At 38.6% G+C, this 23,916-nt stretch overlaps 1 protein-coding gene across 1 annotated transcript; it reads left to right on the forward strand.

Moving 5' to 3' along the window:
- Nucleotides 1-688: 688 nt before the first annotated feature.
- gabrb3 (gamma-aminobutyric acid type A receptor subunit beta3) lies at nt 689-18,646 on the forward strand. Its single transcript, XM_029501056.1, has 9 exons — nt 689-741; nt 821-912; nt 997-1,064; nt 8,160-8,380; nt 9,368-9,450; nt 10,057-10,194; nt 11,439-11,591; nt 15,655-15,899; nt 18,299-18,646. The coding sequence occupies exons 1-9, from the start codon at nt 725-727 to the stop codon at nt 18,644-18,646; spliced, it is 1,365 nt and encodes a 454-aa protein (XP_029356916.1). The 5' UTR covers nt 689-724.
- Nucleotides 18,647-23,916: the final 5,270 nt, after the last annotated feature.

Consider the following 23,916-nt stretch of genomic DNA (forward strand, 5'->3'; position numbering starts at 1 on the left):
GCATCTTCATGAGGAGAAACACAAAGTGAGAAGGGGTTAGAGTTGGGTAATGTTAGGTACAATCATTAGGGAAAATCCTGAATGTAACCACTGAGTAAATGAACAGTGTATATCATTGCTGAATTCATTGTTAAGAAGAAGTGTTCTTTTATAAAACAGCTCCTGTAGATTACAGCCCTCAGGCTTTAGAAAATGTCTCTGAGCTCAGAATAGGCTGAGTGAATGTGTGCTCCGGGACTCTAAGCCAACCCGGCCGCATTAATCAGGTCCTGCGTGCAGACTGTCACGTGACCTCTCATCATTACCGGGACGGTCTCTCGCTGGCTGAGACCAAAGTCAGAGTTTGTTTAAAGAGGGGGGATTTCTCTGCACGGCTCTATCGGCACCGACCTGTGGATCTCTGACGGGGGTCTGATGGAGGTGTGATACCCGGAGGATGGTGAGCGGTCCGGCGGAGGCTCCGTGGCTTCAGAGGCAGAGATGAGCAGATACAAGTCAACCCGTCTCCGCCTCTGGAAGCGTGTTGGCGCAGATGGAGGCGGGCGGGGGGGCTTAATGTGGAAGTAGTCTCACCTCACTGAGGGGAGGGGAGGGGGGGGGGGGCACCGGGGCTTCTTCGGTCAGTCGGACTGCAGCCGACCCTCCGGACACCTCCTCCGGGATGCGGTGCTCCCGGAGCTCCGGCCGCCTCCGGACTCTCTTTCTGCCGCTGGTCGTGGCGCTGATGTGCTGCGCCCAGAGGTGAGTGTCCGGGGCGGGGGGAGGAAGACATGTCCGTCTTCAGAGACAGTCATTATCCGCTTTGTCTTTCCCCCTCCAGCGTCAACGAGCCGGGGAACATGTCTTTCGTCAAAGAGACTGTTGACAAACTATTGAAAGGATATGATATCCGCCTCCGGCCGGACTTTGGAGGTATGTCTTCCTTCATGCCTCCCTGGATGTCTCCGGAGTCTGACCCCCCCAGTCCAGAACAAACTTGACTGTGTTTCTCTGCAGGTCCACCGGTTGCTGTCGGTATGAGTATAGACGTGGCCAGCATAGACATGGTGTCAGAGGTCAACATGGTGAGTATCGGACATTTTCTTCAGCTTTTTAAGACTGCTTTTACTGATAAGATCCCCTAAATTCATTAATGCAAAAGCCACACTTTGTCCATTAGGCGAAAACTTCTTTTTGTCTTGTTCGGTAAAGAATAGTTTTAAATGTTTGCAGCCAGGTAATAAATGATGGGTTTCACATGGGGGGTGGGTGGTAGGAAGGGGGTCTACACTTCCCAAAGTGACTCTTTGCAGTTTGGGATGTCTGCTCATGTCAGCAGTGATATTGTAGCGTGTCATTAAAGTAAGTGGCCCTTTATACTCTTTCTCTAAATGATCTATAAATCATTGTGTATTGATTAATAAAACCACTGCCACCGAAAACATTTGGCATAATTGAGTTTTACAACCTGTAAAACCAAAAGCATGACAGTGAATGGCTACTGACTGATCTGTAAAACATCTATAAATGAAGTATTTATCTACAAACTGCTCATAAAGGTTGACTGAGAAAATACGGCAAATATAGATGTAAAATTACAGCATACAACACAACCTCCTGAACTGCTGCAGTCGGATGTATAAAACCTGTTTATAGAGGCTCTCTTGTGTTGTCTAGAGTAATTTGTTCATCTGCTGTATGAGATGAAGGGGGATTGTTGAATGACTCTACATCCTGATTCACTGGATGTGAGCAGTGATGCTCTAATGGTCCTGTAAGATAAGGTCAGGAAGTCCTGTTGCCATGTCTTCACCCCATAAAATACAAGCCCCTTCAAAAGTGGGTGCGTTTGTGTGTTGGTGGCATGTTTGGCACCATTCGCTCTATAGTGCCTGTATGCCGTTGGTCACTGGTCTGAACTCCTGACAAAGCTTGAAGCCTGATCAATTTGCACCAAGGGGAAATTGCGCCGACGAATGTGTGCGATGAAATGTAGCCACATTTGAATGCACTTCTACACAGCAGCAGGGACTGTGAGAACCACTCCATTACACATAAAACAGCTATGAAACTTAAAAAGAAAAAAAAAAAAAAGTTGCTCCAAACTCCCAAACTTCGATGAGAATCATCCCCTTTTCAAGTTTTCCGAAGTATTAAAATCATCCAGTGATAGCTGTCTGGATACTCTGGTTCATTTGTAACATGAACTACTAGATGAATAGCTTCCTTTATCAGCTAGCTAGCCTTGCTCTTCTAAAACTGAACATAAATAATGCATGCCTTTAAGCCACAGTTGTTTTTTCATGTTCAAAATTCGACCACTTAACTGAGACTACCTTAATGTAAAGTCTTTGATTGCACATAAATAGAGACACACACATAATCACAGGAAATACACATGGAAATCTATAAAATTATCTATTATCAGTTCAGTAAATATGAACGGTCCACGGGCCAAACTTAATTTCCGGATTAGGGACCGCACCTGCTTTTAGCTGGAGAGTTGCTCTCTTTATAGCCGCGCTGTGTGAGAGCATTTGGCCTCCTCAGTGGCGATTATATCAGACTCTGTTAATGGTTTGAGGCATGCAGATGGGACAGAGGAAATACAGCTCTTCCTCAGGCTGCAGGAACTGGGCCTTGCTAGAAAATAAATACTCCCAGCGACACTTGAGCATGTGCAAAAAAAATGGTTCACTCATGATCCAAATGTCCGAACATTTCTATCATGTAGCTGAGAGCATTCTATCGATGAAGCTCTATATGTGTAATTTATTAGCTGTCCAAAAATAGCCTCCTTTCTGTCAACAACACACATGTGATACCTGTGAATTCACTTGAAATCCCAAACATTGGTAGTAAAGCGACCTTGTCTCGTCTGTTTTCTTCGTACTTATTCAAGCGACATTTGCACAGTTTTCGATTGTCTCCATTAACTTTAACGGGGAAAGAGGATGTAAAGGGCCCACTACATAAAAGCTTAGCGTGTTATTCATTGGTTAAAATGCTTCAGCTTGTTTGCAACTGTATTTTTTTCCTCCTAAAAAATTGTTCATAAACTTTTGGTTTTGAGTGGTTGGTAGTAGAAATGTGACATTTCCGCAGCAGCTGCCATGTTTTTCCAGTTTAACAACCTGACTCAAACACTAACGCAGCCCGATGAGATCATGGATCGTGTCCAGTCTGATCATGGAAACCTTGATAATGATGTGTGGGATTAGAGACTAGGTTTAGTAAATCAGTGCCAGTTATTACTGCTGAGTTTAGACTTGTGCTGTAAGAGAAGTGAGAAACAGCAATTGCTCAACTTGTCCATCTCTTCTCATTGAGTCATCTTGAACCTTTGCTGTTAGATGTGTCTTTCTTCCGTTGTTAAGAGGAAAATGAAAACAATGTCTCTCCAAACACCCCAAATTGTGATTATTAGGTGAGGGATCATTTCTTGTTGGGTCATAATCATTACACTGCATTCTCTGTTTTGAAATGTGACGTTACAGCTTTAACAGTCTTCACTGACACTCATAACAATGCCAAGAAAATCTCCTTTAATAATGAGTGATCCATGAAAAAGGAGAAAATTTTTTTTTTTTTTTCTTTAGAAAGGACTTTGTTTACAAAACAAACTGATCCCAATTGAAGGATCAGTTTGCTCCACTGCAGTCTCACACAATATCAACTGCACATTGTTACCTGACGCAGGCAGGTTGTAAAGGTTGGTGAGGTGACGAGGAAAGAAAACTTGGCCCAAGATAAAGTTCATCTGCCTGACTTTTAGAAAGAGTTGAAATCTTTTTCAATCTGATAAACAACACTGTTAACACCCCACATTGTGTAAGAACATCATTTACTTCAAGGTTTTACAAGGTTTTTTTTTCCCCCACTGGGAATTGTTTGACATTACTAAAAGATGGCTTGAAGATCTGTTACTGGAGCTTTTTACTCATCCCTGAGACCTCCAGTCTGTCCATTTTGATTATGTAACATTTTGAATAAATGACAGAGTGGTGGTCAAAACTGTCAAGTGGATCAGCTTTAGAAGACTTAGATGGTACTATCAATATGCATGAGAACAGTCAATACATTTAGCCTGTGTCAGGCTCAGCTAACCGGCTCAGAATGGTAACAGTCTTCTCATCGAACCAGCCAAGAAGTCAAGTGAATCACTGATGTTTAGCAGATGGATTTTTGAGGTTGGATATAGCTATTTGGACGTTTTAGTTTTCTGATGTCAATATATATTTGACTGAAACATGCTGTGCAAACTGTGTAATACAGACGCGGTTTCTAAATTTCTTTTTTTTTTTTGGTCGCACCTCAACAGCTGACTGATGTATCTGCAGTGAGCTAACCTTGGCCACTGGATCTGTCTGGCTTATGTATTGTCTGGGTTCTGACGTTGACTAAGGTCTCTGGTACATGTGTAATTTACCTCCTGGGTTTTCATAGGATGCTTGCATACATCGCAGTCTCAAGGTATTTGAAATGGTAAATCAATGTAAAAGGCTTTGATGACTCTTCAGTGTTATTGTAGTGTACAGAACAAGGAGGAACTTGCTCTCTACCTCAGAGACATGGAGAGTGTAAAGGTATTGGTGGCATGCTTTCAAAGAGCTACAAAAGGTATTGGCCCATTATAGCCTGTGTGGGTGAGCTGCGGAGCTTGTTGTCTAGGAGATCAGATTATTAATATATTTCTGACTTTACTCGCGCTCCTCCTTTATTTTTAGCTTCAGTATTAAGATTGCTCTGCCTTTTTACATTCTGTTGTTATTTTTAATAATTCTTGTTAACCAGGCATTCATGTCGCACCTCAAAAACAAAATGCAATATTTCTGTATTAATGAGGAATCACTCCTAGGGACATTATCCCACAGATTTTTTTTATATCTTGCACCTTTCCAGGCGTATAAAGCACCTTAAGCTGTAAAGCAGATCCCCCCAGCATCACCGTAATACAGTTATTCAGTGGCCACAGTGTAAATCAGGAAGACAAATCCATCTTATCCTTTAAGACCCATCTATTTTGACACTTTAACATTATCTGCCTTCTGCCTGGAGGAAGGAGACCTTAAAAATCTCCCAGATTCCAGTTCTCCCAGATTTATATTGAAGGACTCGGCTATTGTAATAAGTCAGCCACATATTACAGATAGCACCAGACTTCAGCTGCTCTTAAGGTAAGGAGAACTTTATCTACAAATACTAACGTACTCCCCTAAATGCAGCATGCTGAGTTTCACACTGTGCCTGAACTATGCTGTGTTGACTGTTACACAATAGTAGTGGCCCCTGTAATGTGACGCTTCAGAAATATAAAACCTCAGTTCGGAAGAATCAATTCTTGAACAGGGTTGTTTAGTATAAAGATGAAATTTAAGGCTGTTTATTAAGCAGAGGCATACGATTCCAGGGGGAAGTAATTGTCTCTGAGGAACTTTTACGCAGTCAGTAAAATAGACCTTTGTATACTAATGAACCAAAAGTAAAAATGAGCATTGCATCTTGTTCAGACTATCAGCATAATTTTCTCTAAGTCGTCACTGATGGTCTATGCAGTTGTCATTTTATCAGTGCACAATTTGAGAATGCAAAGCTATGTGAATTTAAATGAATCTAATTAAAGTTTCAATCAGTGAACTATTATTTACTCCATTGTCATAATTTTCTACCAAAGACCCCTGCAGTCAGGTTGAAAACCTCTCTTACTGGCTATATTTGTTTAATGTTTTTAATTTCCTTCGTTACTGGGGAGAGAGAGAGGGTTTTTTTTTTTTTTTAATGAGCATCCATCAATGCTCCAGGCGTCTGTGTATCTATGTGCCATAAATACGTGATGAAAAGCTGTTCTAACGATTTATCATACAACAGTGTTTTGTTTAAAACTGTTGCTTCTATGGGTGAGTTTTACGTTTCACATGTTCATTAATCATATAGTGGGATAAGGGGATTGGATGGATTTGATTTCCATTGAAGAAACCCCTTTGAATATAGACCCATTAGCTTTCAGCCTGTCCAGGGCCCAGCATCATATCTGTCTCATTTATCAGTTCAGGTATGTCACAGAACAGATGATGGCAGTGTAGAGAATTATTTTTGACATGTCCCATAATAAAACAGGGAAGAAAAAGTTTTCTCTTGATCACACAAAAATAACTCACCCTTGACTCACCCGTGACCCGCTTTTAAGATAGTGAAAGAGATAAAGTCATTTGATTAGAGGTCAGTGAAAAGCCATGTAGAGGATGGATGCAGAGACTGAAATTCTAAAACAGATTGTTTGTAAAATATATATAATATACTCTTAATCCTACCGAGAACACTCAGCTGTCCTATGGAGTGATGAAAAGCCCCTCAACCTGTATGGTGAACATCTCTATATGTGCTATTCCTGCATTCCCAGCTGATATTGTGTTAACTGAATGTAGACGACATTTGACTGCAACGCAGTAACCATGTACGAGACTGTGAACTCTCTAAGCTGAAGATGACATGTCAGTGTCATCCTCCCACTTGGCCTCATTTACTCACTGGTGCTCAGAAACAAAGCACTTTCTGTCTCTTGTGGTTCACATATCTGACAACAAACACAACCCCTTGAATGTCTAAAGAAAAAAATTAAAAACTTACAGGTATGACGCCAACTTATAGTATGTGCTGGTTATAGTACTAATATAGGTTAGTATGCCATTTTATAATGCTTTTTAAATGAAAACATAGTCAATAGGATGCAGCTCCTTTATTTTAATGTAATTTTGTACTTTGTGTTTCCTCTGAATATACAAAACACAAAAAGCCCAAAAGAAAGTGTGTAATTAACAAAAGTGTAATAAAGTCAACCAGATGAAATAGTTATAGTGAAATGAAAGACAGTTGTTCAATAACAGGGAACTGTAGCATTTTATATATATATATATATATATATATATATATATATATATATATATATGTATATATATATATGTGTATATATATATATTTTTTTTTTTCATTAAAATTAATTAGTATATGCTAGTTTTTGCGCAGCTAGCATCTTTTATTTTGCAAAACTTGCAAAACCGACCTCCACCGTGGCTGTCTCCCTGAACACCAACACAAAGTCCTCTGAAGGGAATAAGATGAAGCCTGGAATCGAGCCCGATGGAACCCTGCAGGTCTCATGAGGTTGTGGGAGCAGGAGGGCGGACTGTACAGCGTGTACACTGAGGCTGGTCTACACCAGTATTGTTTATGACAGGCCAAAGCAGTGTTTAAGGCAGTCAAAGACAACTGCTGAGGCGGGATGTGAAGATGTAAAACAGACTAAAATAGCTGTGGTCCAGACTCCGAGTGAGAGGGTTGGTACTCTGGATTGGCTCTGTCTCTGTAGTATAAGAGATGTTGCGTAAAGCTGATTCACTCCGCCCACACCTCTGCTGTATGAGGGAGGGAGTGTAATGAGGGCATGTTCTGTTCACAGGGGGTGAAAGAGAACTGGGAGGGTAAGACTATTTCTGTAGAGACACATAGAACAAAAGAGTCAGGTCTCAAGCCAGGGATCTTCTGGAAAGATAATCAGTACATCACTTACTGAACAAGCTTAACCTCCTCTGAGGAATTGAAAATTGGAATTGAAAATACGCCTGTGGATTTGTGTTTGTATAAAGATTCTGTAGAAATGAGAAAAGATTTAAAAGGTTTAACGTTCATAATATTCCTTTTATGCGTGTTATGTATTTTATTTTATTTGTCAAAGCCAGGTTAGCAGTTTCTGAGGTCAAGAATCACACAAACCAACTACGAGTTCCGTGTTGAGAAGAGACATATGGGCTTTTATGACCAAAGAAAATCCAAGCATTTCTGAACACTTCATCATGAACATGCCATTGCACAAGACTGTAATGTAGGCATTTTCAGCACGGCCAAGTCTTTGTTTACTTCCCGAGACCTGCTTATTTATTCAAGACAACATTAGTCAGCAGAATAAAACCAAGTGAACTGGTAAAGAACTCCATTAAAAGGCCAGGAAAATCTTTTGTGTTTGATGCATCCACTTGTAAATAATGGAAATGGCAATATTACCAGCCATACATGTCAAACATGTCAAACAATAATATAATTATTCAGAAAATGCCCTTGCACTCCTCTGAATAATTTGCATCATCAAGTGTAGCGGCATGACCATACTGCTTTCCTTCCCACAGGACTACACGTTGACTATGTACTTTCAGCAGTACTGGAGAGATAAGAGGCTGGCCTACGCAGGGATCCCTCTCAATCTGACACTGGACAACAGAGTAGCAGATCAGCTTTGGGTCCCTGACACCTATTTCCTCAATGACAAGAAGTCCTTTGTCCACGGTGTCACTGTTAAGAACCGTATGATTCGACTCCACCCAGATGGCACCGTTCTCTATGGCCTTAGGTGAGCACTTCTTTTTATTTTACCTCCTTATCAAAGACAACAACGTCTTTGTGCAGAGTAGCATCAACGATGCATTTCAGACATTGGACTCTTCACCCTTGATGCAGTTAAAACTGTTTGTCCCTACAAATTAGTGTCTTTAACTGTGTTAGCACAAACATCCTTTGTTTCTACACACGTTTCATTGTGTTGATGCAGTTCTGACCTGACTCATACTAACAAGTCATGAAAATGTTTTGTATATTCATCAAATAAACGCATTGGACTCGCCCACAGTACTATGACAGTACTGTAGCACTGCATTGTGTTACAGAAACATTTGTTGGTCTTTCAGCACTGTAACCAGCCATTTACTGCAGAAATACTGTAAAATTCATTCATTTGAAATCATAATTCTCTGAACCTTTAAGGCAGTTCTCAGGAAAGTCCGAGCATTTCTCACAACACTAAATCCCCCAGACAAAAGCAACTAAAACCTTGTTTCCATGTGTTGACACAAGACAAGTTAATCACTTCAACTTTGTCACCAGTTAATAAAACCTTTTCAGCTTGTATACTATCATACCTCTCCTATTTGCCGAAGACATTAGAATGACTAAATGCTTAATTTGTGCTCCTCAGGCCATTGAGTCAAACAGGGATTATCAATGTTAACACAGCAGGTATTACATCAACTCATCTTGTAACTCAGCTCATGTTTATTCAAACTGCAACTGAAAAGCCTCAAGGTGCCATCAGCAGTAACTGGCAGCAAATTTTATTTTGAAAGAACTAATAGTGAACACCACTGCAATTCTACGATGTTCTACGATGTAAATTTCTAATTCATTTTATTTTGCTTCTACAGGAGACAGAAAGCAAAAACAGCTCCATACAATTGCAATTCTTGTCCTTCTTCTTAAAATCTATTGTTTTGCTAATTTATCTTCATACATCAACCAAAGCAAGATCTCCTTGTGATGCATATTTTTCTCTTTTGTTTTTCAGAATCACAACGACAGCAGCCTGCATGATGGATCTAAGGAGATACCCACTGGATGAGCAGAACTGCACTCTGGAAATTGAGAGCTGTAAGTTTTAGCCCCGCGTGTTGTGCAAAGCGAAGGAATACAGAAGACTGTTCCTCTTTTCCATCACTTAAAAATATCTACTGCAGCATGATTCTCCTAAAAAATATCTCCTCTCATGAAGATAGAAAATGCACTGACTGCTGAACTGCTCCCAATTTATGAAGATGTCGTATCTCAGTGAGATTGCTTGCCTCACCGTCTCCATGTAGACCACACAAAGGTTTTAACTAGGCAGTGATTTTCACGGTCGAGTATGATAATCATACCCAAGTTCAACTTCATACGTCTTGATGATATATAAGGCTGTCTGAGCTGCTATAAAACACTGACAGTCCCAAGCACGTGGTGATAGTTTGTCTGCCTACACTGACACACGTCGACATCCCATAAACCATTACATCCCATGCAATCAGCACTCAAAGCCGACTCTATGTGATTCACAGGATTTATGGTTAATCAACTGTAAGAATTAGACACCAAGATTTCTCAAAAAAGAAAAATTAATTTTGAACCTGTAACAAAAATGTGACAGCTGTCTTTTCAGCGCCATGACGCTCATAAGAATCATAACTTGACTCACTTTCTGTCTTTTTTTTTTTTTTGCAGATGGTTACACTACAGATGATATAGAGTTTTATTGGAAAGGAGGAGATAATGCAGTGACAGGGGTCACGCGCATTGAGCTCCCTCAGTTCTCCATCGTCGACTACAAACTGGTGTCCAGGAATGTGGTCTTTTCCACAGGTAAGCTAAGAGTCATCAGGGGACAGAAGTCATTGATTATATTTATTATTCAATCCATGAAATGGACTAAAACAAAGACCAAAGACTGTTGTAATGTGGGCAGAAAATTATGTTATATAAAAATAAAAAATCTGTTTTTAGGGCATCAAGTTTCACACGAGCCACGTTACTGCATAACCCATGACCTCTCTCACTAGAAAACCAGAGCTGGGAATAATAATGGAGAGGCAGTTATCCCTTTGTTTCTTCATGCCCTTGATAAAAGAATGCTGTCCGCGCTTACAGCAGTATAATGTATTCATGAGGCAGCGTGCCGACAGCATTAATTATTCTCTTATAATACAAAACCTCAGCGGCACCAAAACAGTGATTATTCCCACTGCTGAATTAGTGTCAAGTAAAATGGATATTGTCTGTACATAGAATACATGAGCTGTATTAGAGATAATAATATGAGATGTATTAAAGCTGATTGAGATCAGATTCAAATCTTGATACAAATGAGCTCTCAGGAGCATCTGATATAACGTCGGGCAGTTAGGTTACAGAACTAACTCTTGAATAGTGTTCACAGACTCTCACATACAGGCTCTTAGCAGTGTTGTCCCTATTCAAATATATGAAAGAAAACAAAATATTGTCACTCTACCAGAGCTACACATGTATTAGTTCTCCCATGACTGCTAAATACAAATAATAAAGTAGACCAGTTTGTTTTTAACTAAATGTTAATTTGCTAGTTCAACCAAAATTTTCTGCCAGCTTTGGCTTAGTTAACAAAGACTTGACACAAGGCTAGTCTAGCGACGGTTATCAGCCAACAGCTGGCCTTGCTCTGAAACACAGGAAAATGTGTAAAATAAAAGGCAGCTTCAACCTGTTTTCAGTCTTAGTAGCTTGTACAACTTCACATTGATTACATAGACATCAATGTTTCCATAGATGAAAATAATGCTCCAATTGATCAAACTGTGACTTCATTATTGTGTGTGTGTGTAAGTAAACATTTTAAAACAGTTCATATGTGACCTGCATTGCGGCGATGCACACACACAAATAATCTCAAGGCCATCTTTTATCAGACTTTTTAAATCGCACTTAAACCACTTGTTTCCATGGTGATTAAACTAGTTCAGGTGTCCATTGCCATAGAAAACAAAGCAAAACACAACACATTCTGGTGTTCCTCTTCAATTAAAAAGGACCAGTTCCCCTTCACCTTCACCTTATATTTTATGTTGCAGGTGCCTATCCTCGACTGTCTCTGAGCTTCAAGCTGAAGCGAAACATTGGATACTTCATCCTGCAGACTTACATGCCCTCTATTCTCATCACCATCCTATCCTGGGTGTCATTCTGGATAAATTATGATGCCTCGGCTGCCAGAGTTGCATTAGGTATGATGGGTCCCGTGCAATAGATTGACCTCAGGTCTACAGTTTCACCTTCAGATAGATGTCTTTCGTGTTTTATGGTTTGGGCCTATAGGCTGGTGAACAGTGACAGCCCCTGACAGAAAGCGATAGGAAGAAGCACATCCACACAAAATTATTTTCTTGAAGCAAATCATTCCATTCATTTTGTTTACAAATTGCTATGAATTACTTCCTCAGCATGTTGCATCCAAGTCTATTTTCAACCGCTAGGGAGGCTCAGGGGAAAAACTAAATCCAATGACTTTGTAGAAATAAGACACAAAGGGCAAAAGCTTAACTACAAAAAAAACAAATGAAAAAAAAAAAAAACACAGGCTTACACAGTAAAAGACTCATTTGATATAAACACCAACACCACACCACAGCACCACACTACAACATCTCCGTTGATGCTGATGAAAAAAATAACATTAAGCTGTTCTGTCTCCCCAAAGGAGGTTTATATTCACTGCTCCAACTCCACAGTTCAAACACGATTTGTGAATCTCTTCCATCACTTTTCATTGTGTCAGTTGTCTACCACCAACACGATGTTGCTCTGCTGCCGTTGTACACTAACTCATTCACAAAGGCAGAGAACAGGAGAAAGAGGGGAAAAAGGAGAAGCTGATATTCCGGTGGGAGGTAATGAGGATGGGCTGAATGGATAGCTACACAGTGTAAAATGCGATTGTGTTGTTACATGGGATATATTTATGATTCATGGCTTCTCTACCGTCCCAGAGACATTATACACTTGAGAGAGCCTTTGCTGTGATGATATGTCATGTTCATAAAACTTACCACACTGTGACCTGAGAGGATGAAAGGCTGTTTGTTGTTGGCCAGCAGCGGACGTAAACAGAAGTTATGACCTTTCCAATATTTTTTCAAAACTATCTGGATGTAGTTAAAGCTGCAAATATCAACAAATATTTTATGATAATGATGGATCACATGGTAATGCGTATTGTGAAAGTTGTATCTAATGTTGGCATACAATGGGCTACCACTTTGGTCTGCAGCGCCCCCTGTGGTTGTGGTAATAATCGTACAACTTAAAGAAACTCCCAACACCTAACCAGAAGGGAGCACTAGTAGTAAATCCTTACACGTCAGTCATTCAGTATACAAAAAGAAAAATTTCAATTAAAGGTGTTATTCTATCTGTGTGCCTTTAAGTCTGGATGAGGTGGCTGCTCTGTGGTGTACTAAGAGATTGAATTAGATCTAAGACTCACACTTTCCACTCGCCTCTGGACTGGATCACTGGAAAACACCTGAGATCTAATAATTTCATTGATTTCTAGTAGAATATTTTCCTTAATGTAAATCTATACACTCATGCTGTGTGCAAGAAGACACACCTTATCTGCTGAGATACACTCACAACGTGGGCCTGGTGCCTGGTGATCAGGTAGATCTGGAAGCAGCTCCCTCAGGGTCAGACCAGTTCAGGGAACACAATTCTGTGGTCTGTACGAAATAACGTCTCATCATTCAGAACCGCAGTCTGAGACACTGTAAGATCAATGCAATTTAGAAACCTTTTACACTTACTGTAGTATCAAAACCAAATTCAATTCTGTTTATGTGATGTTTCACTCTAGATTTCCATTCTGTCTGATTGACTGATTGATTGACTGAGTGATTGACGGAGCCCTTGCTACTGTAAAACTGTTGCCGGCCTGTCATTTGCCTAAATAGGTCTCTACACTGTTGGAAATGCTAAAGTGTATTGCATACTAATAATTCTAGTTGGCAAAGCATTGGTTTTTAAACCAAATTATCATGAATTAATGAACTTAGCTATTGATGTGCCATTTGGCTGTAGTACATATAACTGATATTAATTCTAAGCAAACAACTGCAGCTTATGAGTTTTCATGTCTGGTTTAAGGATGCTAAAAACAACAATTTCTTTAAAACTGTGAAAGTACAAAAAATGTTTGCATTCACAGACTCACAGATTCACAGATTACATCACTTTGATATACAGTTATGTTACAGCTATGATAAGACGGGACCGATGTAGAAGATGTCATTTGTTATTGTTCTAATGTTGTTTTTTTTTTTTTTGTCTCAAGCATTGCAGTGAAAACATGACGCACAGAGAGAGTTTAGATTCCTTTTACTTCCTTTGTTATGCAGAAATCAATGCCCTGTACCACCAGCACTCTTGACACCTTCACACACACTATGGACTGCTAAACTGTAAAACATTTTTGCTTTTACTGTTATTATTATGTAAGCCTGACTCGACAGAAATAGTCACATTGTCCAGGTTGGCAAGCCATCGAGTAGATCAAAAAAATAAATAAATAAATTAAAAAAATAAAAAATAAAAAAAAGCGCAGGAATATACAGTATATTTGTGATACTGCATATTTTCAGTAGAGTTACACATTGCTGTTAATTTAATTGCGGCATTTGCTGGCATTTTCTCTTCTCTCTTTGTGTGCTACGTGAGGTGTAAAACGAGGGGGAATGAGGGGTTTCCTTGTATTTAGGCTCAATAAATTTAATCTTTCCAAGTAGAAACATCCAGGAAATGTCATCTTCAGCAGATGAAGATGATGCAAAAACATCATCAACACCCTTACAGAAAGATATGGAAAAGATAAATGAAGATAAATAAAACCAAGCCGCGACTATTCCATTCCTGTAATTTAAGTATATATAATTAAAGTTGAAAATAGAGAAACTATTAGCAAACTTCATGGATAGAGGTCTATTGTCAGCAATATGATCTTTTAATTACTACACACTCACCCACTCCAGGGCTTGAGTGGTATGAGTGACTGGCATGGATGCAATGCGTATTTCTTTACTTTACTTACTTTCAAATGATGCTTACCAAAGTAAACCAATATATATTGCAATGCCCATATTTGGAATATCTTCATCACCAAAATAAAGAAAAGTTTAGTTCTAACTCTGCTCAATGTTTATGAGCTTGTGCGTAGGAATACGATATATTAAAGGTTGGGAAAATGAAGTACCAATGGAGAGTGTTCTTTTTACGACAAGATAAAAGGCTGGAAATATCCTAAAGCCTGCAGCCTCTTATAGAATTAACAGCATAATAATGCAGCAGAAAAAGCAGAGACATATAAACAACATAAATTTTCTTTTGGTTCTAAAGAGTCAAAAGAAAAAAGAAAAAAATGAACCTGCAAAACTTTTTCATTCCTTTTTTAAAATTTGTTTCTCACTAGTGGAATATATACCAGTAGAATTGCATCCGTCCCTGAGGGATTGTATTTGTGCAGAAAACCAAAAGCCATAAATAGAAGAAATGATAGTGTTCAAAATGGTGGATGCTCACTTTTCCTCCCTGGCTAGGATTGTCTTCTAAACAGCAAAGTACATGCCACTTTTTCTTTCTTTTTTTTTTTTTCTCAAAAGATTTAAAGGTCAATGACTGTGATCGTTGTAGGTATTCATACGTAGCTCTGCTACATTCAGAGACACAAATCCAAATGCTAACTAACGCTCTAATGTTCTGCTCAGATTTCCAGTTTCTCCACGATCTCGCTCCTTGCTTCTCTCTTTTTTGTCTCAAACTTACTGCAGCTCTCACACGCCTCTTCATATGCGTACAATGCTGCTATTTCAAAACATAAAACTGTAGAAGCTCAGTCAAGGACAGCCTGACAAGCACACTTTAGCTATCACTAGCAGGCGCTTGAAAAAGGAGACTTATTTACAATTATAACCTGTAACTTCTCACATATTTTATACAAATTTGAGGACTGAACTGCAAATTCAGGTATTCATTCACGCTGTATTGAGTGTTGAATTATTTAGTTTTGACAAAAACAACCTTGACCATGTTGGGGACAGGGAAGTGGAAAACAATGCACACAGCTGGCACTGTAATGCGCCAGCTTTCCTTCTGTTGCTGTACTGTCATCCAAGGGGCTAGTACTGCTTGCCTTGCTTGTCTGTGTTGTTTCATAACCACATATGTATTTCATATTTAAAGTTATTTGTGTTATCATAGCGATCAACATGAAAATTGTTAATATCTTTTTTCTTTCAGGGATCACCACTGTCCTGACAATGACAACTATTAACACACATTTAAGAGAGACTCTGCCTAAAATCCCCTACGTCAAAGCTATCGACATGTACCTGATGGGCTGCTTCGTTTTTGTTTTCCTGGCTCTGCTGGAATATGCCTTTGTCAACTATATTTTCTTTGGAAGAGGTCCTCAGATGCAGAAAAAGCTGGCAGAGAAGGCACAGAAGGCGAATAATGACCAGAATAAATTTGACAGGTCCAAGGTGAGAATTACTGCCATGCACCAGGAAATTCAGTCACTCTTATCAATTCACTAAGATCAGCAAAAAGGATCAGGAGAACAGGCTTAGGATTTACAAGGTCTACAAGCAATGTCAGTTTAATGTAATTAAGCCAGTAGTTGCTATGATGATGACAATGATAGCAATATTAGCTAATAGTGAGTAGATATATATCAGGAAAATTAAATAAATCTTGATTTTCAACTAATGAATATTGTAAGAGACAGTTCTTATGGAGCAGCCAGTTAAACTCCACATAAACTCTATTAAAAGTGTTAATGGGTTCTGAATTAACAGCTGCAAGCATAATTCAAAGTGATCATTACCATTTGTGTGTAGGTGATGTCCTGAATCATAACATCAAATTTTAATTTTGCTCATTTTGCTTTTAAAGCAGCATCTTTGCTGTGAAAGTATATACAATATATAATTTGCAATTTATTCCAGGGTATTCATATTTAAAATGGAAGTCATTATCCATGCAAAAGGAAATTGCCTGATAAATTGCAAACTTGCAAATATGCTATGCTTTGGGTATATCACTATTTTAGTGCACATCAATGAAACTGCATTAAAAAAAAAAAATACATTCTTGCCAAGATTAGCCTCTGTTGCAGAGTTGGCCCCATCAAATGACATTTTCTTTTAGATGAGACAGGATTAATAGTAAGCACACTATACTGCTTGCTTGTTAAAAAAAAAAAAAAACTGACTTTGAAGTTATTACAATATAAACAATATATTACAATATAAACCTTTGGGAGGAAAAAATTTATTTAAAATTACATGAAAGTAATTGTCACACCTGGCTTCAATGGTCCATAGGTTTCATCCAACGTCTAACCCTAACCCTCTGCTCTTCCTCCTCCTCTTGAACTTACCTAATATCTAAACAAGACTGACAAAGGGGGTTTGTGTTTGTCTCTTTTCATTAGTCCTTTCTGGAAGGAGGCAATTGCAAGTCAACGTCTATTAAACAGTCCAATCAGGTAGAAGGACGTCGTCACTCACAGCGGGTGAGTGTCTGTCACTTTCTGTCGTGTCATGTTTGTGAAACTCCTATTAAACTTTGCTGCTTCAGGGCAAACTTCGACCTCCTCATTTAGCAAACGAACACGCTCCACCACAGCATCTCTAGCAGCTGTTTCTGCCAGTCAGCATCCCCCTCTTTAAAATAGTACTTTATCTCACGTATGGGAAATTCATCATTACAGCAGCAACCACAGGTATAGAAAACATACAAGAATGGAAACAAGGAGTAGAAGTACTAGAAAAAATATAAAAAAAAAAACAAAGTGGCTGTGATAATGATTAAGTTTATCATTTCCTCTGTGCTGTTTTACTCTGTCCTCCTGTTTATGTGGCTTTTTAATAGCACAAATTAAAATGTCTATTGCATAATGCTGTGGGATTCCTGAAACTCTGTAAGTTGCAATTTATTGCCAAGACTGTTCATAAAGAATAAGTCTGTTTATCCTACTCATTATGGAGGTGATTAGGTTCTACTATCTAACGTCCAATATCAAGACCAAAATTATTTATATCCCAAAGAACAAAGCTCACTTCAAAATGCTAAATTCTTATGAAATTCCTAAGGCTTCTATTTGTTGTTATACAATAAAAACAAATCAATATGATAAATGAATATAGATTAATGTAGAATCACATGAACTCATGCTGTTTTTTTGATGAGTGCCTGTTAAACTAATACCAGGATTAAGCAACACACCTATGATATATGCAAAACAATAAAACTAAAAATGACATTCTACAATTTATCTTGAATCATGAATCTTTCCTTCAATATTGAACACAGTATCTTATGAACATAAAGTCAGTTATAAATTATATGAACTCAAATTCATTTTCAGACTTTCAGTCCTGTCTTGTTTAAAAATAAGTAAGTAAGAAGAAGGTGGGTCAGTTGTTTCAATGGTAAAATGGTCACAGCCTGAAATAGATCAGATAAAATATGGTCAAATGCACCAAACTTGACAGAATCGGAAAATAAATATTCACCTTGCCAGTTCCTCGCATGTGCCTCATGACCACATTGTTACATTACTGTGTATATCTTGTACTTGTGGTTTTCCACATGGGTCTGAATGATTTATTTGTTTTTGTGTGAGAAGAAACACTTGCTGTGACATTAGTATTAGAGTGATCCAGTTCAACCTTGAGCTGATTTGTGAGAAGTGATTTAACTTTGGGACAGGAAATGTGCTTTTGAAGGCCACTCTCTGTTTCCCTGGCTATAATTCATCAACCTGCAAAATGATGCCAGCCCCAGGCCTGACACATGCTGCACATGTATCATCAGTCACCGAAGCCTTAGCTCACAGACCATTTCTGACATAGCTCCTCTCTCCTGTTGTGCCCAGGTTAACTCCCAGGGGAATATTTTGCTGGCAACGTTGGAGATCCACAACGAGGTGGGAGGGAATGAGATCACAACCACTGTAAGCGAAGCTCGCAACTCGTCCTCCATGGTGCTCGACAACTCCGGGCTCCAGTGCAGGAAGCCAAGTGCACCGCAAGACCAGGGCGGCCTCAGCCTAGACAGGAATGCACATCTAAAGAAGGCCCGTCTGAGGAGACGATCCTCACAGCTCAAAATCAAAATCCCAGACCTCACCGATGTGAACGCCATCGACAGATGGTCACGGATAATATTCCCCTGCACCTTCTCCCTCTTCAACTTAATCTACTGGCTTTATTATGTCAACTAATGCACTGGTGTTTTTTAAACCATACTCTGTCTCATTCTTGTTTTTTTCTGAATGAGAGAAGATGATATGGCACAACTATATTGAACTTTTTTTTTTATTATCAGACTGATGACAGAACTGTCAATCACTGTGGATCATTACATGCACACTCACAAAGATTTACAGTAGATGGGGTTATTATTAAATTTAAATTGTTCTCTACCTACTACGGACAAGCGTGACCATGGACACACTGGCCAAACTTTATGATATCAAACAGTTTGTACTAAAACCAGACAAATACATTTTTTGCCAAGAGTCAGATGAGAAGACAAACATCACACCTATGTTTGTACAACAGATGTAAAAATGCCTCCAGCAGGTAAATTTAGCTTGGCACAGAGACAGGAAACATATGAAACAGATGAAACAGCAGAGCAGTTGTTTTTTTTTCCAAATCTCTAAACTATTCCTTTAATTTGCCTTGAAGATGATACCACAAGCTCCTGTTTGGTGCATGCACAATGGAACTGCTGTGACTGTTCTCCTGTAATCTGCAGGAATGTATTTGTCAGGAAGTCAAAAGTAAATAATTTCAAGGCCCCGGTTTGAATATTTTAACAATTTGGGAAATGTGCTTTTTCATTTAATTGCTGAGTGATATATGTGAAGACTGACACCACTCCATAAAACCATGTGATAGTTTATCTTAAAGATAGGAACAGTTGAACACAGCTTGACTTTCTTCTGGGTTTGAAAAACATCCCACAGCTATTTACTGTTTAACAGCTTCTTTTTTTTTTTTTTTTACAGTTTTTGGTATGTGGATTTAACAAACTAGATTTAATTTTTTCATTTGCTTTGTTTTAAGTAATCTGGTAGCAGACTTGGTTACCTACAGTTTGAGCAGGCACTCCGTAAATGCATCCCCATCTGTAACCTTTATGCTAAATTAGGCAAACCAGTCACGGGCTTAAACTTGTTTAACTCATTTAAAGTGCAGGCATGTGAATGTTATCAATCTTCTCATCTTAAGCTCAGCAACAGTGAATGTGAATATTTCCTAAATATATCCAACCATTTCTGCAACATTTAAAATGAAGTTATTTGTTATTGTTTTTGTGAGTAAAGTCAAATGGCCCAATATAACTGGAAAATATGTCGTGTCACATGACACACTGTAGTAAACATGTACAATATCAAATCAGTTTACACTATTTATTTATTTGTTTATTATGGTCATTGTGTTTTCAGGATTGCTGTCACAATATTACAATGATTCACTCATTACAGTGTAACTCACATGGTGACTTTTTTCTGTTAGACTGCATGTTTATTTGGGAATGAGTGGAGACGCACTGTTACATTTCCCAGATCAGATTTTCACAAGTTCTTGATCCTCCCAGAAATTTGATGTACATACCGTAACTGCAATTTTTCTTTCAGCTCACATTGATTACATGGCTTTGTTGTCACCAATGTTTTTCTCAGTGATTTTTGGCCTTGCTGTTTTGTTAGTCTTTACACAACATGATGATTTCCTATTTGTGTTGTAAATATAAAACACAATATCATAGCCTTGATTATGTCCTTCATTGCCTTTTGGAAAAAATAGTGTGGAGGAAGAATACAAGTGAAGGGGGAAGACGGGACATATACAGCACTATTTTCAAAGTGATGGACTTTTGGCATACCCAGCTCACAGTGCAACATGTGCAACACTTGCTTGAGTAACTTGCAGGGCGTAGGAGTGACACCACCTGTCAGGAGTGCACTCAGCTTAACGAAACCAACAATCAGTTGTTTGACAGAGCTTAATACCCCACAGAAAAAAACTCACAACACTCTGCAACATTTGCCTAATGAGCCTAGAAGCTTGAAATATTCCCTGCACTTAAAATTCTTTGATCATTCATTCATTCATTCATCTTCTACCACTTATCCGTTTCCGGGTTGCGGAGGGTGCTGGAGCCTATCCCAGCTCATGTCAGGTGAGGGTGGAGTGCACCCTTGGCAGGCTGGCTATTTAATTATATATCAAGACTCACAGGTTTCATTCCTCACTAGGGATAACAGTGGTCCTTGTCAAAGAAGGATGTTGACATTTTGATTAATGCATTAAACCATAGGAAATATAAGATAAATATACTGAATTCATTTTAATTTTTTATATAATCACTTGTGTCCCAGCTTTGGGCACAAATGAACATATCAATTAATTAATATCACAATGATATGCAAGTTAATAGTCTGCACAGGGGGAATTCAAGCTGTTGTGTATTTAACAACAAAAGACAAGGCATCTGACATAGCTGGCATCTGGTTTGGGATAAAACTAAATGCCCAGAACAAAAACAGTGCTGGCTAAATAATAATGAATAAAATTAACCTGCTCAGCAAAGCTGTGACTCAGAAAGGTTAAAAGAAGCTGATGCATAAACGAATGAAGCACTACTTTCCTTTTAAAAAAAAAAAAGGTATACAGTGAAAATTTAAAGGACCGATCACAAATCAAATGTTTATATAAAACTATTAAAAAACTGTTAAAGGAAGTATCTCCATTAAAATGACCTACATCTGATAACCAAGATTGCTATGACGAGGGAGGCATGCAAACCAATACAGTGCTAAACAAATTTAATAGCATATGGTAAAGTCCATGGTTTGACTGCTGAGGACCTTAGCTCCATAAAGATCCCCCTTATTTCATGTCTGTCTCTATACTGACTGGGGTTTTATCAACTTTGGACCACAGATTTCTGTACAAAGTTTATTGGCAAGTGACCCAACAGTTGTTGAGACATTTCAGTTTAGCGGTACATGATGGATGGACTGTTTGAGATCTTCCGAACTCAAATTCATGGTAAAAAAAAAAAACTGTAGTTACGGTAGTGTGTCTTTTCTGTTACACTTACAGCTTGAACATCCTCCTGCAGCGGTGTATATTTCAACCTAGAAACAGAAACTGTGTATTTACATCTACTCCATCAAGGTCACAGCAGCTCTCAAATGAGCCATGCTGATGCAACTCTCATAACCTGCAAAGCAACTGTAACCGTGTTGTTACTTATACATTAGTCATCTACATTCTTCATTAATCCTCACTGTCATTTTACTGCTCTGATACACTTCTACAAATGTAAGTCATTCAAATCTCATTTCTGCCACTGCGCCTGTTTGTTCCTTACTCTGCTCTGTTAATGTGGTGATTGGTGTAGTGTGGGATGAACAGTTCGGAGTATTGAGCTACATAATAGGCCGGGCCAGCAATAATTCAATCTGCTAATTACATCTGATTTACAGGGCTGCAACTCAAATAAATGAACAGCAGGTGTGTATTTTGCAGAGCACACCACATTACTCTGACATGACACACAGGCACCTAATTTCAAGAGCTCATCTCTTTACCACAGTTGGAGGCACTGTGCCTTCAGGCTGTCTAATTGTATGTTTGTTCATCCCATTCCTGTAATCTTAGGGGATTTCTTCAGACTTGGTGAAAACTTTCACTTACACTGAAAGATGAGCCGAGCTGATTTTTAGCATTCAAAGGCAAAGGTCACAAAGTGGATTTTGCAAATCACAGCTTTTGCCCTTAACTCAGTTACAATGCAACCTTTTTATTAGGGAAATATGTCTCAAAGAGCTTGACCAAACAAACCTCATTGACTGATTTTTGTGTTGATTGTAAAAAGGGAGGGTACTATGAATAAATATCCATAAGAGGATTACTCTAATTTTCAAAATGTATTGTGCATCGTTAACAAAGCAATACATGCTGCCAAGCCACTCTTCAAACACTTTTGTACAAGCTATGATTTAAGAACAAAACAAACCTTAAAAGATGTCAACCAAGTCCTTCTGAATTACAATAAAACTGCAATAAAGTTGACACATAAAGGCAGGCGTGTAGTATATTCAGACATGACTTTTGGAAAACAAAACACTTCCTGTCTGATAGAAACCCCCTGAGGCTGCTGGACAGTGAAAGCTCCCAGAAAATTGCTGCTTTGAGGATTTGACTGTATAATTAGGGTTTTTTGAAGGAAACTGACAGATGGGTGGGTGAGAGAGTGTCACTCAATAAATAAATAAATAAATAAATAAATAAATAAATAAAAATCATCAGGCTTTACAGATTTGTTCAGTAATTGGCATGCAAATCAGGGATCAGATGGTACAAGGCCAGTGAAAAAGACAGGGCTCCCTTGAGGGAATTTTAAAGGAGTACACCAGAATGACTAAAAGGCTAGAATGAGATATTAAAGTGAGATATTTTTAACCCTGAGATTAGAACAAGGTACAATAGAAGGAAGAAATAAATGAATGCTATTGGAATAAAAAGAAATGCAATAAAAAGCAACGAAAGAAACAAATCAGAGACTAAATTGGTTTTCTTTGGGAAACCACAAAGATTTGAATTAGACTGAGGAAATAATTAATTTCTGTATGCAATGAAATGGTCTGAAAATGTTTCGATTTTTTAGATTTTAGATAATTAATCTAAATGAGTGATATTAAAACTGGAGGTGGTCAGAACAATAGCAGCCGCAACACGAGCAATTCCCTATGGATCCGATGGAGCCAAAACAAGAAGCTCAAGTTTGCAGACATAAATTGGATCTCCGGGTTCATCAAGGAAGCTCTTCATCACCAGCAGAGTGTGAGCACACCACGAAGAAGATATATGATACTGATATCATCGTAGGCAGCCTCATCCTAAATGTCCCAGACATTTTGGGAAAGTCTGTCCTGTGAAGCAGTACAACCACATGATGTGAAAAGCTCCCCATTAGTTCAAAAAGACCTTCTTCAGATAATTCACCTTCAGCTTTGTCATCTTTGCAAAGTCTCAAGATTAAATGTGTGATGTTCAACAGCTCTGCTTCAGTCACTGCTAACAGCCCTGTGAATGAAAAAGGATGAAACCACTTGTTTTTTTGGTCACTAAATGTTTTTAAGTTAAGATCATTTTTAGTCACAGGATGCCAAATCACAGCAGAAGTTATCTTACGGAGTCTTGTCCTTCTCTTTATGTTTAAAAAATAAATAGCAATCTTATTCTTTCATATATGTCCTGTATTCAGATATCACAGTTGTATACTGCCAGAAATACAGATCATAACACAACACAAAATGTGCATGAGTAGGAAAACTGTTTGGAGAAACTGCACCATGTTCTGATCAAATACTTGTCTATGAGAAAACATTTTGTCTAATGTCGCCTGTCACTGTTTCCAAAGTCAAACTCTCTGTGGAATGACTCAGTCTTGATGACTGGTAGAAATCAG

The sequence above is a fragment of the Echeneis naucrates genome, chromosome 4 (genome assembly GCF_900963305.1).
Source record: "Echeneis naucrates chromosome 4, fEcheNa1.1, whole genome shotgun sequence".
Classification (NCBI taxonomy): Eukaryota; Metazoa; Chordata; class Actinopteri; order Carangiformes; family Echeneidae; genus Echeneis; species Echeneis naucrates.

Excerpts from the sequence above, each read along its gene's own strand:
- gabrb3 (XM_029501056.1), top strand. Across the intron at positions 8,381-9,367 it reads ACCGTTCTCTATGGCCTTAG|AATCACAACGACAGCAGCCT; the intron begins GTGAGCACTTCT and ends TTTGTTTTTCAG. Across the intron at positions 9,451-10,056 it reads CACTCTGGAAATTGAGAGCT|ATGGTTACACTACAGATGAT; the intron begins GTAAGTTTTAGC and ends TTTTTTTTGCAG.